The sequence below is a fragment of the Mustela nigripes genome, chromosome 7 (assembly GCF_022355385.1).
Source record: "Mustela nigripes isolate SB6536 chromosome 7, MUSNIG.SB6536, whole genome shotgun sequence".
Classification (NCBI taxonomy): Eukaryota; Metazoa; Chordata; class Mammalia; order Carnivora; family Mustelidae; genus Mustela; species Mustela nigripes.
The window spans coordinates 139,795,224-139,809,790 of record NC_081563.1 but is presented as its reverse complement, the minus strand read 5'-3'; the positions used below and the strand labels follow the sequence as shown (position 1 = coordinate 139,809,790).

The window sequence follows — 14,567 nt, the reverse complement described above, 5'->3', positions numbered from 1 at the left end:
CCAGCTTGGCAAGGACACTCCTCCATACATTTACAGAATTTTTAAAAAGACAAGGCAAAGGGAACTGGGGAAGAACAAATGAAGATTCTTGGTGGGAGTTTCCAACATGCTGCTGCTGGTGCTGGAGGGGAGTTCCGTGTGTCTGTGGGAGAGACGGGTCCACTGGGTCGCAGGGGTGCACTTTCTTTCATGAAATGCGAGTTTCTAAATACTGGTTCGCTGGTACGTGCTTTGCCCCCCAGGAGCCAGCCCTCTGGTGATTGTTCTGGAGGGCTTGGAGGGGCGAGCCCTTAGCTGGCTGGCCTGCGGTCTGGCTGGTGAGGAGAGAACCTGCCATGGAGGCAGGTAGCCTCGTGCTGGTGGAGCGGAGTCTGCAGGTCCCATGGGCTTCTGGGAACTTCGGAGAGCAGCTGGGAGGGGTTGCAGGGGACAGACAGGAGGTGGGAAGGCAGAGGTGGGGTCATGGGGTGTCTTTCCCCAGGACCCTGCGGAGGAAGAGTGGGGGCGGGTGGGCGGGTGGGAGGTTTCAGCACCACGGCCAGCTCCAGCCCGGCCCTTCCTGGGAGGGACACCAGGTTCCCATAAGAGTTCCAGAGGACTCCTCAAGCTTCCCTCTGGAGGGGGAGGAGACCGGCTTGTGGCATCGAGTGGGGACTGTTGGGCCTGATCTGTGCGTGAAGATACCAAGGCCCAGAGCTTACGTAAACCCCTCCGGTCTCACCGTCGCGGATGGAGGGCTGGCCATCCCCAGGGAGGCAGCTGGAAATGCTGTCCTTCCCCTTGCTTCCAAGACTGTGCTGCTGGCCACCTTCCTGTCCACCCCATGCCATTTCTTACCCCACCCTGGGTTGTGCTAGTCTTACAGACAGACCCCACCACCCTCTCTCAGAAGATCTGCTGTGCCGTCTCTCCATAGGAGGCCCCCCTGTGAAGCACCTTTTCTCTTTGTCCCCCCGACAAGTCAGAATCCCTTGCAAGACCGAGGTAGTGCCCTTTGGTTGGGTTAATGTCCAGGGGCTGGTGAAGGGCTGTTCTAAGTCTGGGTGCCACGCGAGGGACAACACAGCGTATCCCACTCCCCTGGGATGTGTAGGCACAGAGACGTTGCCCTCTGGCCCGCAAGGGTGTGGGGAGGAGTTACATCCAGGCAGAGCTCATTGGAGCTGTCCACCTGTCCCTGGGATGCAGCTGAGGAGAAGGGACAGAGGGGTCCACACTTTGTTTCTCCCCTTCCTTCTGCTGGGCTCCCCATTGGCTGACCCAAGCAGGAGGACGCTGGAGCATGGACACCATCCACACCACAAGGGGTGGGGAATGTGGAGCAGGGTCAGGTGGAGCACCCCCCAAGCCACTGCCATCGGACTCCTGCTCCAAGCTGCATCCTTGGGGTGGAGACCCCTGCTTGGTGTGGGAGATGCTCGGATGGCCGACAGCATGACCTCACCATCCTCAGCAGCCTTGCAGCTTCCCAGCATCCGTGGAGGAGGCTGGCTTTGCTTCCCTGGGCAGAGCCTCCCAGGTGAGCTGGGACTGCCAGCCTCTCCCAAGGCCCTGTGAGCACGCAGGACAGTGGGCATTTCCTGGGAACCTCTGGCCCTGTGGCACTGGGATGCATGTTAGAAACAAGCAGTCCTGCTCAGGGCCCACCCTGGGCTCTGGCTGAGTCAGGGCTGGTCCCCTCATTCCCATAAGGAGGATGCAGCTCCCCGGCAGCGTGAATGCCACCCTCGGGAGGTGTTAACCCTTGGTTACATCGCCTGGGCCACATGAGTGCAGAGAGACCGGACCACAGGCAGTGCCAGCCCCTCCATCTCAACTGGAGCCCTTTCTCCCACAGTGGTCCTGGTGTCTCACTGTCCGTGGGGCACCTAATGCCCACCTGTCCTCTGCCCTGAATTCTGAGTGTCCTCCCGTGGGACTGGCTGAGGAGCCTCTGCCCAGTCAAGCCGCTGACTCCCTCACGGCAGCAGCCAGTCCTGTCCACTCTGTCCAGAACTGCCCGCGGAGCTGGGTCCTTGGCACCTGCAGCCGAACCATCCAACCTGGCTGGCTCCAACTTCTCCAGCCGCGTCTGCATGTGGGCACCCCCTCCCCGAGAAGGAGAAAGCTGGTGGTTGGTTACGGCAAGAGGACCCCACAGTGATGGCTGGGCTGGAACTGGGGTTCGGGGTTCGGTCTGGGGGTCCATCAGCTGTGGTTGTGTCTCTGAAGGCTTCTCTCTGCACCTTAGCCTCTCGTTAAAGCAGGTGGTCACCTTCCGGACTCACCCACTGGCCAGCCCTTACCCCGCTCACCCCCCCGCAAGGAGTTCAGATGCCACTTGGAACGTCGAAGCTGAGGAAGTCCCACAGACACGCTCTCCTTGTGCATTTTACAGATGAGGAAACTGAGGCCTGGCAGGGGCTGTGGCCTCATGGTTGGGACACCCTGGAGCTTCTGTCCCCTGTGAGCTTGCCTTGTCCTCATCCCGGCCTCTCAGAGTCTTTCAGCCCCTGGCCTTCGTCTACGCCTGCTACATGGTCAGCGTTTTCGCCGAGGAGGACAGCTGTAAGTGTGCGGCCCCCGGGTGCCCACAATAGCCTCTTGGTGAGCTGGCCTGGACTGTCCAGGCCGTGGGCAAGGAGCAGAAGGTTGGACACAGAGATGGTGACTCTGCGTTCTCCTGGACTTCTTTTTTTTATGATTTTATTTATTTGACAGAGATCACAAGTAGGCAGAGAGGCAGGCGGGGGTGGGGGGAGCAGGCTCCCTGCTGAGCAGAGAGCCCGACGCCGGGCTCAATCCCAGGACCCTGAGATCACGACCTGAGACGAAGGCAGAGGCTTTAACCCACTGAGCCACCCAGGCGCCCCTCTCCTGGACTTCTGCTGGCAAAGCCTGAGACCTCGCCTCTTAGGTGGATCCCCCTGCCCTTGGGGGTCCATGTCTGAGCAGAGGGAAGAACAGATGAGGGGGTCCCCGGGCTTTGGGCACCAGGGCTCAGCTCACACCCAAGCCTCCAGGTCTGAGGGCTCCTGGACTGCAGGGCAGGTCCCACCACAGCCCCCACAGCAGCCGCAGGCAGAGGTTCAGCCCTCAGACCTGCAGAGGGGTGGGCCGCTCTGTCTCCTGCAGCCGAGAGACCGGGCCCTGCTGGCTGTGGTGGCCCCATCAGGCCCCATCAGGCCCCATCAGGCCCCCTGCTCACAAAGGGGGACCCCCTTGGCCTTCCTCTGATTTGCAACATCTCAGCACGCTTGCCAGGCCTGACTGCCCCTGGCTCTGCCACGATTTCCTGGAAAGACTCTGCAGAAGACAAGGCTGGGGTGGGTTGGGCCTGGGTGCACCTGGGGGCCACTGCTCCCGGGGGCAGAGCCCTCTCTGGGGGCCGAATGGCTTCCTATACTGGGAGACCAGACTGGCTCTGGACCAGCCCCCAGGTCCCCCGGCTCTCACGCCGCGTGACCCCCAAACCGTCACTCAGACCACTGCCGGCTGGGAGAAAACTAAGAGGAATTCACGTATTGGTCACATTAAAATGTTCCGGCGCGGGAGTCGGCCCTGCGGTTCAGAAGTGCATCACCTCTGCCCAGCAAGGTCAGCCGCCCGCCTGTTGCGCAGACACAGGTGGCTGATGTTCGTGGACGCGGCGGGGGGCAGTGGTTGGGCCACAGTGAGGTGCCCCGCAGCCCTGGGGACCCAGACCGGCCCTGCAGGCTGCCTCCCCCTGCTGAGCTCGCCAGTGTCCACCGGAACATTCTGCCTGGGGAGTCACACTGTCCATCCTCCAGAGGGACACGGCCAGGCCTGGGCCGGGCCTAGGGCGGTGCCTGCCCTCCCCTTGGGGCCCCCCAGGCCCGCCCCGCCTCTGCCATTAGCACACAGAGGTTTGTGGTTGGGCGAGCTCTCTTTCTGCCATCTTTTCCATTGTTTGGGTCTTGCTTTCTTTCAGTGGATTTCATTGGTGGATTTGACCCACTTCTCACCTCGTCAAGGAGAAGCCTTCCAGCCTCTTGTTCGAGCAGGCGCACTAGTAAGCATGGCCAGCAGAGCCCACCCCTGGCTGGGCCTGGCTGGTTGGTTTAGCGTAGCTGCGAGGCTTCTCTCCTTGTGGAAGCCTCACCAGGCATCCGTCTGCCTATCCGCCCATCTGTCCATCGTCCGTCCGTCCACCTATTCCTTGCTCTCCGAGATCGGCTCCGTGCCGGCTCTGCGCTGGGTGTGGAAAAGCCGAGGCTCTGGGGCGTGGCGCCCACCTGCTGTAGCTGCAAGCCCTGCAGAGTCCATGGACTTGGGTCTGAGATGGTTTTATGCTGGAGAGACCTGGCCTGGAGAGACCTCCTCGCAAGAGGGCGACGTCTTCTCGAGGGGTCTCACTGAGGCAGGAAGTTTGGGGTGTTGGTTTCTTTGGAGAATCAGACTTCTTTCCTCTTAAAAAGTAGAGTCCAGGACCCTGCGTGCCCCCGGCTCAGGATGGGGGTAACTGGGCGCTGTCCGCCTCCTCTCAAGCAGGCCTTGCCAGGTCCCACATACAATCCTGAAACTTGGGGTCCAAGAACTGGGGTCCTTGTCATTGTGGAGCTGTGGTTCCCCTTCCCCCATCCCACCGAGGCCCTCGGACACGATCCTGCCCTCGAGGCAACCCCTGTGGCCCTCCCCTAGAGTCCCCCCGCCCTCTTGGCAGCCACACCCTTTCCACCCTACAGGTGAAAGCCCCTCTCAGCCCAGGGCCGTCAGGGGTGGCAAGCATCCCATCTCTGTGACAGGAGAGTCCTCGCTCAGGCCACGCGGCGTTGGCAGAGGATGAGAGTGGACTGCCTCGGGCATGCGGGGCTCTGGAGGGGTTCGCCAGGCTGGGAGGGCCTTGCAGGTTCTTCCTCCAGCCACTGGAGCCCGGGTGGCCAGGACTAGGCTGGCCCCTCATTCCACACCCCCAGTTTCGTGACCCAAACCCTGCTGTCTGTAGACACAAGGCTGGGGTCCTAGAAGCCCCACCTGGCCAAAGGCCAGGAACCCTCTGCTGCTGGGATGTTGTCCCTTTTGCATTAGGGGCTCTCTGAGGCAGAGGGGGCAGCTCTGCTGATGGCTGACTGCCCCAGCCTTCCCGCCCCAGTGCCAAGGGCTGCCGCTCAGGGCTCTCTGAGCTCTGCCCACCCCTCCCTTGCCCCCACAGGCCTGCGTAAATGAGAAGCATCAGTCCCTCTGCGTGTGACCTCCAGCCCCAAGGACCACCGAAGACTGCGGGGAGACTCCCCTGGCCTTCCTTCTGCCTCCGGGGCCGAGTGACCAGACACCAGCCAGGCCATTGGGGCCAGGGCTAACCTGGGGATGGCTACAACTTCAGAAGAATTTATAATTTTTCCTTTTTCTGGGAAAAAAAAAGGGAGAGAAGACACAGAAGACTGCAGGGGTCTCTGTTGCCCCCGCCCCCAGCTGGCCCAGCTGCCGTCTGACGAGCCCTCCATGGGTGCCTACACCAGCCCCTCCGCACCACCACCCAACCCCCTGCCCCGAGGTTGCATGCCCTGTGGCTGGGGGAGGGGTGGCTGCAAACTCTGAGACAGGAAAGTGTGACCCCACCACAAAGGCCACTGTAAACCCACAGTGACCCCTACCACCACTCCGAGCAGCCGGGCTCCTGGTTAAACACGGCACACCCGGGCTGCTGTGAGCTGTCACCCAGGCAAAGTCCCCACCTGCTCCGGGGGCCGCTGATGGAGCCCTGGGGAGGCGGCTGGGTGCGGCCAGGAGCAGAGGCCCCCTCTGTCCAAGAGCAGGGCCCTTCCTTGTCCTTGGCCAGTGGTGCTGTTCACAGAAAGGGTTTAAGCCTTGGTCCTACAGGATCCCCAAAGTGCCCTCATGTAGAAAACAGAACACTGCTCCGCAGACCTGCTTCCCCGAGAGGCAGGATTTGGTGGGCATTTACAAGCCCAGTCTCAGAAGTGACCTGAGGCAAGGTGGCTTTAGGAGTCATCACGACGCTGAGAACAGAATGAGGGAGAGGAGAGGGGACGGAAGGGGCCCCGCCGGGCACGAGGAGGCCTGTGGGGGGACATGCCGGGAGGGGCTGGCCGCCCTGCTCGTGAGCGGGTGGGCGGGGCCGGCACATCTGGAACAGAGGCTGGTGAGCGGGTGGGCGGGGCCGGCACATCTGGAACAGAGGCCGCTGAGCACGGTCCAGGGAAAACCCACCACTTTACTGTGAATCTCCAAAAGCGCCGAAAACCCCGCTTCAGACCCCCTTCGCCACGCCGTCCGCAGCTCCCTTCCACCCTGGCCTACGGCTGGGGACTGGGGACGGCCCGTTCTGGTTGCCAGCTCCCCTGTCCTCAGCAGGCCTGCCCTGTGGCCCGAGGAGTAGGCGGAGATGGGCAGGGCGCCCGCGTGGCAGCCGGCACCTGGGAGAGGAGGAAGGATGATCGGGCGGTGCCCTGTCGGCTCGTCCACGGACCAGGGGCCTCAGCCTGCAGGAGGAGCCCCTCCCCAGCCACTGGAGCCCCCGGCAGGTGCTCGGAGAGATGGGGAGAAGCACAGAATCCCTTGACAACCAGGAGGCCAAGCTTTCTGCCCCTGTACAAATCAAAGGTTCACGTTCCCCTCCCACACCCGTCACGCACTCCCTCCTGGCCGTGGCGGCCAGGCCCCTCCTCACGCAGTGCACCGCCGGAGCTCCTTCCCCTGGGCCCGGCTGCGGCCCACACACCCAGCTGGACAGGGGGCCTTATCCCCCGATCACTGGGGAAATCGAGGCAGAGCTGGGCCTGGCTGGTACGGTTAAGATGCCCCAGCAGAACGGTGGTGGCCAGCCAGGGTGCTGTGTTGAGAAGGACCCAGGGCAAGGATCTGAGCGTCAGGGGAAGGTAGCGCGCTGATCGGCCACACCTGCCAGGGCCGGGGAGCTGGAGGAGATCCGACGTGCTCCCTGCCGCCATCCCGCCAGGCGGGCCCCCCCCCGGGGTTTAGATCGCGGGGGATAAGGAGCGCGGGGTGGCGGGGGGGGGGGTCCCCGTCCAGGCCCGTCCAGACATCTGTGAGGCCCACACGGGGAAGGACGTGCCCAAGGCAGGCCAGGCTGGGCTCTGCCCATGGGCAGCGCCGTGGCCACTCACCTGGCCTAGGACAGGAAGGTGCGCACGCAGCTGTGGACGGGGGCCCTGCAGACGGGGCACAGCTGCAGGGCGGGTGCGCACTCGGCACAGACCAGGTGGCCGCAGGGCACGAAGACAGTGTCCACGGTGCGGTCCAGGCAGACTTTGCAGGTCCGCTCCTCCTGTAGGCGCCGCAGCTGCTCTCCCGCATCCCCGGCCCCTGGGGTTCGAGAACCTGGAGGTGCCTCTGGGCCTGGGCTCCCCCCTGCCCCGGAGGACCCCGTGTCTACCCCAGACCTCTGTCATCTCTCCTGGGCCGATGGAAGAGGGCCCCCTCCCCCAGGAGGCAGGGGAGCTGGCCCTGCCCCCAGGTGGGCCCCACCCTCACCTGACTCCCTGGCACCTTCTGACTGGGCCTCTCTTCTGGGCGTGGGCAGCTCGGGACCTGTGTGGACAGGAGCTGTAGGGGTGAGGAACAGAACAGAGGCTCCCCAGGGGACGTGAAACCCCACCCAGAGGCTCTGACAGGAGCCCGTCCCCCACCATGCCGTAAACCCCAGAGCCCACGCCACCAGGATGTGTCCCCGCAGACCCTGCATGGTAGCCGTGGGAGCATGTACCCGGCCCGGGGGGCTGCGCCCAGAAGGGATGAGCAGGGAGACGCTGGGGCAGGCATGTACCTCTGGTCCCCGGCCCCTGGTCTCCGTCGTCCTCCTGGAGCAGGTCTGCCACCAGCCAGGATGCGGAGAGGTCTGCCGGCCCTGCCCAGCCATACTTCCGCTGCAGCAGGTTCCGCACGCGGTCCGGCCCAAAGCCCATGCGCAGCACGGCCTGCACCGCTGGGCACTGGCACCGTGCGGACCACTCCTGGCTGTCCCCAGCACCTACAAGACAGGGAGAGGGGCACTGGACCCAGGAGAGGAGGGCCGGGGTCAGGGGGCGGTGCTCAGGGTCATGGGAGAGAGGTGGCGGCTTGCTACTGTGGCTGGTCCCCAGGGGCCTTTGAGGCCATCGTGGCCGCCTTATCGAGGTTCCAGGGAGGGACGTTCCCTGTGATTCAGACGCACCACGACACAGAAAGACAGAGCTCATCGCCGAGGCCACTGGGGACAGAACCCCGCCAGGGGCCCGGTGTAGCCCGGCTCAGTTCCCGACGGTTGGCACCGCCTCCGTCTCAGGGCTCGGGGCGATGAGGCTCAGGGAGGAAGTCACTTGCAACGCACTAAGAAGAGCCGGGGTCTGAGCCCCGGAGCCCCTCGGGCCCTCACCCTGCGGTTCTGGGCTCAGTGTAGACAGCAGCCGCTGCCCCCTGTGGGCTCACGACTATAGCCACCGCGGGGGCCAGGGGGCACCTGGTACACCTGTGTCTCCTCTCCACGCTCCCAGTGCCGGCCCGGGGGTTGGCGATGCCCACGGTGGGTTGCTCAGTGGTAGCAGGGGCTGCTTCCTCTCCCCTGCAGCCCCAGGCACAGTGCCCCCACACGCAGCCTCCTGTGCCCAGAGCGAGCCCAGGTAGGCCCCTCACAGCTGACCGAGGAGCCTCAGTCTCCCGGCACTGATCGCCTCCTCCACGGGGTGGGCCGAAGGCGCCTGGAGAGCAGAGCCCGGGGCAGGCACCACGGCTCACCTGATGGGACGGTAGGGGACCCGTCTTCTGGCTCTTCTGGTTGGTCCTGAAAGGAGCCAGAGAACATCTGTGCCTAGAGTCGACAGAGGAGTTGCGGGGAGGGGCGAGGGACCCTTCCCCCAAGTCCCAAGGAGAGGCAGGACTCACCCAGGAGCAGAGCGGGTGGCAGCGGGCCTCCTGCACGCTGCGGACAAAGTCCTGTCCCCTCGTCTGGAGCAGAAACTCACACCTGAAGGAAGCAGGTTGGGAGGCCCCGTGGTGCGGCTTGGGCTGCAGGAGAGCCCCTCTAGCCAGCCTTGTGCCCCCACAGGGCCCTGCAGCGGGCAGCTGGGGGTCACGGAGGGTGAGGCCCTTACTGGGAAGACTGTTTTGGAGACAACTTCTGTGGAGCGTCAGGGAAGGAACAGCAAACATTCTGTCCTCAGACGCCCCCGGCCCCAGAATGCGGCAGTCCCGCCCCCGCCCCTGGAAGGGGAAGCTGGCCCATACCCAGCCCTAAGAGCGGCCTGCAGGGTCCTCACCTGGGGAACCACTCTGCGTGCTCTGTCCAGGGGTCATCCCCTTGCTCCCAGCTCTGCAGACCCCCGCAGCAGAAGAAGCACCTCACTTTGTCTTGCTGGCCTGGGCGGAACACGGATGCTGGCCCTGCCCACTTCCGATCTCTTGGTACCCACCCGCTCAGCCAGGTGTGTCCCCCAGGGCTGTGGGGGCTCCCAGGTGGCCTTCCCTTATGTGCCAAGGGCTATCTGGGGTCGCTCATGAGCCATGGGGGCACCCAGGGTCTCTGCCCCCTCTCTGCTCTTATTCTTGGGTTTCACAAGCACCCCACTTTCTCAGAGGCGAAGTAGGGATAGTAGTGCCTGGGCAGTGGTGCAGACTTCCATTCAGGGGAATGCAATGCCTGCAGGCATACAGGGGCAGGGTCACGGCCTGGATGGATGTCCCAGTGACGGAGAGGAGAGTGCCAGGTGCCTCCTGTCTCTGCCCCCACAGCCCTCACCCTGGGGATCCACAGGGTCCACGGGTTGGGGGTGCTACAGACCTGACCCTGGACCCCAGGACCCCGTGGATGCCCCACACGCTTTCCAGCCCAACTCCCCCTGTGCACTGGCCACCCAAGTGGAGACTTCGAGGCAGGGGACAGGTGCAGAAAGGCCATGGGACCCCTGCCCCCTCTGCCCAGGGCCAGCGCCGCCCTGCTATAGGGGGAGGGGCTCCAGGCCCGCAGGGTCCCCAGTGGCGCCCCCAGAACTCACCAGTGTAGAAGAAGCCTGCAGCAGCCAGCCGCTCAGGCCTCACCACGGCAGTCAGTGGCCAGTCGCAGAAGGAGGCCAGCCGCAGCTCCTCAGAGCCCATCCCGGGGAAGGCCGGTCTTGCCGCTGGGGTAGCCCTGGACCCCTCCTCCTCTTCCTCCTGCCCTGAGAGGGGGCGCGGCTGGCCCAGGATCTGCCCATCTATGTGGTCCTGCCCTCCCCCGGACAGGGCACCGCTGGTGTACTGGCCCACAGTGTGGCCGCACAGAGAGAGGGGTCCACCGCGCCCCCGTGTGGGACCACTGCCGGCTTCCCAGCAGCCTGGCTCTGGGTCCCAGCACCAGCACTTGGCTCTGTCCTCCAGCCCCATAGCGCAAATCCCAGCCCTGACCAGTTCTGCGGCGGCAGTGGGGCTCACGGAAGCCAGGCCTGGAATGTGCCAGCCAGCGTGCCTCGGGGCTCCTGATCCCTCGGCCCCGCCCGGGGAGAGCAGTGGCCTTTGCCTACAACAGCCGGGTGACAAGGGCGGGCCCAGTCCTGCCCCACTGGATGCAGCAGTGGGGGAGCGGGCAGGGGGCTGCTGCTTTCTGGAAGGGGCCAGTGTGGCGGCTGGCGTCACGCGCTCTAGGCAACAGGAGTGTGTCACGGGGCTCCCGGGGTGGGCGGTGCCTCTCAGGATGGAGCGGGAGAGGCTGGAGCACGGACGCCTCTCCCAAGGCCACAGATGGCTACGGCCGGCTCCAGGCCCTGCGGGAGGAGGGAGGCAGGGAGAAGGGGGTGGCGATGCTGTGGGTCAGCCCCAAGTTCCTGGGCCAGATGCCAGTGCCAGCCTCTGAAGGTAGAAGGTCCAGGGGCTCTGAACTATGCAGTCAGTGCTCCCCCAGAGGGGAGGGCACCCCCCTCTCTCAGGGATGACACCAGGCTCCCAGGGACAGGGTTGTCTAGTGACGGGCTGGCTCCTGGAGCAGTTTCCCTGGACATTCTGCTCTGAACCCTGGAGCAGAGGGGGCACGAGACATTCACCCGGCCGGCCAGAGCAGGAGGTCTCAGCAGGTCAGTGGACAGCTCTAGCCCTTAAGCTATGAGGATTGGGGATAACCGGGCTTGTGCCCTTCCCGAGGCACTGCAGAAGGGGCTGGCCTGAGCTCACCTCTGTCACCTCCCTCAGCCTCAGTGTCCCGGTGGGACTAGGCTGGAGGGTGAAGCCACACAGTGTGGGCTTAGTTTTCCCATTGGAATTGCAGCCCTGGAGGCCATGTGACCCAGACACTAGGGACCTCTGGGGAAGGATCGCAGTTCTGAATACCTGCACCTGTTGTGTCAGACCCGCCCTGCTGCTTGGGTGACCCGACCGGCCGTCCCACTGCCCTCCCTGGTGCCCCCTGCTCTGCCTCAGGACTAGCCCACCTCCCTGGGCCTGCCCGGGGCACCTCTGCCTGGCTAGGTATGCATGGGGTGCTCCCACAGCTGGCCAGGGGTCCCAGGTAACCTGCATTTACCCCAGGCCCAGATCAAAGCCACTGGCCATGTGGGGCAGCCTTCCCTCAGACCTGGTCATGGCCACACGGTCTCCACCAACCAGCTCAAGCCCAGGGGTCCCAGTGCCCCGAAGCCCAACAGTTAGCGGACACAGGGGAGGGCCGTACCCAGGGAAGCTGGAGCTCCCAGGTAGGCAGAACAGGCTGTGGTGTGGAAAGGATGCAGAGAAAGCCTGGACGGGGGTGGGCGCGGCAGCCCCGGTCTCCCCCACTCCCGCCGCCCCACTGCCCTGCCCAGGAGCCCAAACCTACTCCCTGCTTCCTGGGGCAAACCCGACTCTTGCGCCCCTTCAGGCCCTAAACCCTTTCTCATCACTAACACGCTTCTCCTGGCAGCGCACATCTCCCATCTGCTCACAGGGCAGCAGCCCTTGAAAACAAGTTTGTGACGAATCAAGTGAGGAACCGGGCTCTGTACGGTCATTGCTGTCGCTGGGAGGGGGTGGGGGGCTGACAGTGGGGGGAGGAGGGCTGATGGGGGCAGTGGGCTGACAGTGGGCGGTGGGGCCGGACGGCGACCCTGCGCTGGGGCCGGCAGCAAAGCCATTGCAGGGTGGGCCGTAGCGCGGCAAGGGTCACGGAAGACCTGGAAGGAGGTGGAGGGGTCTGGGGTCTAACTCAGGTTGGACCTGACGGGGCTCCTGCCCCACTGGCCCTCCCTCCCCTTCGGCGCCACTGACCACAGACCCGGCCGAAGCCCCCCCAGCCAGCCCCTGCCCCCCCCCCCCCCGCACTCCACCTACGCCTCAGGTGCAGGGGAGGGGCTGCCGCCTCGCCTTCCAGGAACCCTGCCGCCCTCCTGGCTGTACTGGATGCTGCCAGGGTCCCGGAGAGGCCCTGAAACCTGCTCCTGGCAGAGGCCCAAAGCCACTGGGGTCCCTGCAGGAAACCCCAGTGAAGGGTGTGGCTGGGAAAGCAGGTAGCAACTAGCGTGGCGGCTGCACCTCTGCCCCCCTCCTGGCTCCCAAGGCCAGGGTGGCCTGGTGGGCGATGGGGGCAGGGATGGGGCACAGCTCAGGGGCTGTGGGGGCTGGAGCCCAGATGGAAGCTCTCAACATGTTGGTCTCAGGACGTGGGGTCCTTGCCCCCTCCACACTCCACTGTCTGGGATGAAGAGGGACCCTTCCCTCAGGTCTGCCTGTCCCAGGGCGGGAGCTTTCCTCAGGGGTCAGCCCTCTGCCCCTGGTCCACCCTGACCCTCAGATGGACAGGGAGGTGGGGACCCAGCCTCCAGGCTACTTTTCTCGTGGTGGGGGGAGCCCTGCAGCCCCTAGTTTGGCTTGCATGCTCTGGGGATGGGGACAGGACGGGTTCGGGGGGCCCTCCCCGATGGCCCTGGCGGCAGAGGCAGCTTCCTCTGGGGGCCCCTCCGACCCTACCGCTTCGGGGCAGGCGAGGTAGAAGCAGTATCTCTCAAGCCGGGACATCCCAAACACGCCTAGTTTTGCGAATTACGAGGTGGGAGTGAGGAAGCGGCTCAGAAAGGGGGTTTGCTGCCTGAGCCGAGGGAGGGCACCTTCCTCTGCACACCCAGGGGCAGATGTCCCACAAGCTGTGCCAGCGCGGGTCTGTGTCTGTGCAGAACCGCGGGCAGGGGCAGAACCTTCCCGGCGCTGTGCACCCGCGCGTTAGGGAGTCCCGGAACAAAGAGCTACCCGTGAGCGGCTTACAGCTTACATAATGAAAGAGAGGCATGGAGGTAAAAATAGCAATCACATGTTATTCTGGAAATATTGAGAATGCTGAAAATACAAAGAGTAAAAGTCACTGTCTGAACGCATTTGTGGCGCTACCGGGTCGGTTCCTGGGTGCGACCTTGCCCTGAAGCTATGCAAGTTGTCTGTGGGAGGGGACGGTGCGCTTTCCGCGTCCGCGGTTTCAGACGGAGCAACTCAACCGTCTCCCGGCAGACGCAGGAGCCCTGCCCTTGACCCCGCCGTGCGCCGCCTCCCAATACCTGCCCCCATTTCTCAGTTAACAGTCCGTTTTCAAACACGAATGCATCTGTCCATGCCTCCAGCAGCCGGCCGCCTAGACCTCGGGGGTGCCGTATCTCTGCTGTGAAGTCCTCCCAGATACGACAACGCCCGGTGGGAGACGGGGCAAGACAGCCGCAGGTCACCCCAGCCATCACCGACGGGTCTGAAGACCACCTAGGACCCACGCAATGTGCTCCTGGGGAGCAGACAAGACTCCTGTCCTGCCTGAGAGGTTCGGAGGCAGCTGGGTTTGGAGGGTTATATCCCTGGACTGAGACCATCTCCCTCCCAGCAAGCGGGGCCGGGCTGTCACGGGGGAGAGGGGCCAGCACCCCTCTCCACAGTCCCCTCCTCCCTCAAGCCCACACCTGCCTGAGAATGCTCTTGCTTGCAAGCTGAGAGACGTGCTGTCCACGCAGGCACTGGCCTTCCCTGGAGATGACCAGAGCCAGGACGCCTGGGCGGCTGTATCGGCCCCACGAGACACCTTCCCCTGGAGTGAGGCTTCTGAGGCCGGGCAAAGGAGACCAGGCCACACAAGGGAGTCCCTGGCACTTGGGCCTCCAGGAGGCTCAGCAGGGCCGAGCTTGCTGGCCAGGCCTGGAAGCATCCCAGGAGCCCCTCTGAGACAGGGCAGGAGGCCTGCTGTCTGTGCACCCCCTCTCCTGGCTGAGGGAAGGGCTCCATGAGCTTTCCACATGGGCGTCTGGAAGCCCAGCTGCCCCAGGAGCTCCCCTACTGTGGCCCCAGAGCCAGGACTCCAGGTGACCACACAGAGCACTGGGCAAGGGCAGGACAGGCCTGCAGAGGTTTTGGAGGGGATGGGAACAGGCACGGGAAAGGGTGGGGCAGGGCCACTGGTGCTGGGGCCCCTGCCCCCGCATTCACGCTCCATCCAAGAGCCCACGTTGACCTGGCCCTACTGTTGGACCGGCTGCTGGTGACGCGGGCCTGTCCTCGAAGCCGCCGCCGGCAGCAAGCACACGCAGCCTCGAGGCCACCAGCACAGTCTCACTGAGCCGGGCCAGCTGCGGACGGCCGAGGCGAGCAGCGTGGGAGGGTGAGAATCTCCCCGAGAAGGTCCTCAGAGCCTAGCAGGGTGC

The 14,567-nt window shown here is 64.5% G+C and overlaps 2 protein-coding genes and 1 long non-coding RNA gene across 8 annotated transcripts; 2 read left to right on the top strand and 1 right to left on the bottom strand.

Moving 5' to 3' along the window:
* The first annotated feature begins 542 nt into the window (after positions 1-542).
* LOC132022102 (uncharacterized) lies at positions 543-5,798 on the top strand. 4 transcript variants are annotated; one of them, XM_059407391.1, is made up of 4 exons: positions 543-1,519; positions 2,378-2,547; positions 3,932-4,012; positions 5,153-5,398. In XM_059407391.1, the coding sequence occupies exons 1-4, from the start codon at positions 730-732 to the stop codon at positions 5,189-5,191; spliced, it is 1,080 nt and encodes a 359-aa protein (XP_059263374.1). In that variant the 5' UTR covers positions 543-729; the 3' UTR covers positions 5,192-5,398. The 4 variants fall into 4 exon arrangements, 3 of the variants coding, with proteins under 3 accessions (XP_059263374.1, XP_059263373.1, XP_059263375.1); XM_059407390.1 differs by having other exon boundaries at positions 3,932-5,798; XM_059407392.1 differs by lacking the exon at positions 3,932-4,012 and having other exon boundaries at positions 5,153-5,245.
* A 143-nt stretch (positions 5,799-5,941) lies between these two features.
* On the bottom strand, positions 5,942-10,622 carry BIRC7 (baculoviral IAP repeat containing 7). Of its 2 annotated transcripts, XM_059407403.1 has the most exons (8): positions 9,951-10,621; positions 9,216-9,315; positions 8,842-8,923; positions 8,695-8,740; positions 7,748-7,951; positions 7,456-7,512; positions 7,089-7,287; positions 5,942-6,377 (listed from the first exon to the last, which is right to left on the bottom strand). In XM_059407403.1, the coding sequence occupies exons 1-7, from the start codon at positions 10,315-10,317 to the stop codon at positions 7,094-7,096; spliced, it is 1,050 nt and encodes a 349-aa protein (XP_059263386.1). In that variant the 5' UTR covers positions 10,318-10,621; the 3' UTR covers positions 5,942-6,377; positions 7,089-7,093. The 2 variants fall into 2 exon arrangements, with proteins under 2 accessions (XP_059263386.1, XP_059263385.1); XM_059407402.1 differs by lacking the exon at positions 5,942-6,377 and having other exon boundaries at positions 6,727-7,287; positions 9,951-10,622.
* Positions 10,623-10,909: 287 nt separating this feature from the next.
* On the top strand, positions 10,910-14,567 carry LOC132022106 (uncharacterized). Of its 2 annotated transcripts, none has more exons than XR_009405522.1 (3): positions 10,910-11,000; positions 13,509-13,696; positions 13,884-14,567. It is a non-coding gene; the product is annotated as an uncharacterized LOC132022106 (long non-coding RNA). The 2 variants fall into 2 exon arrangements; XR_009405523.1 differs by having other exon boundaries at positions 10,929-11,000; positions 13,506-13,696.

What these genes read in the sequence shown, in the direction of transcription:
- LOC132022102 (XM_059407390.1), top strand. Translation starts at nt 730, where the DNA reads ATGGAGGGCTGGCCATCCCCAGGGAGGCAGCTGGAAATGCTGTCCTTC. An exon ending in CCCTGGGCAGAGCCTCCCAG is followed by an intron (nt 1,520 to 2,377) that starts GTGAGCTGGGAC and finishes TGCATTTTACAG; the next exon opens with ATGAGGAAACTGAGGCCTGG. An exon ending in TTTCGCCGAGGAGGACAGCT is followed by an intron (nt 2,548 to 3,931) that starts GTAAGTGTGCGG and finishes GCTTTCTTTCAG; the next exon opens with TGGATTTCATTGGTGGATTT.
- BIRC7 (XM_059407402.1), bottom strand. Translation starts at nt 10,317, where the DNA reads ATGGGGCTGGAGGACAGAGCCAAGTGCTGGTGCTGGGACCCAGAGCCA. An exon ending in TGCAGGCTTCTTCTACACTG is followed by an intron (nt 9,316 to 9,950) that starts GTGAGTTCTGGG and finishes TGTTCCGCCCAG; the next exon opens with GCCAGCAAGACAAAGTGAGG. An exon ending in GCCACCCGCTCTGCTCCTGG is followed by an intron (nt 8,741 to 8,841) that starts GTGAGTCCTGCC and finishes GGCTCCTTTCAG; the next exon opens with GACCAACCAGAAGAGCCAGA.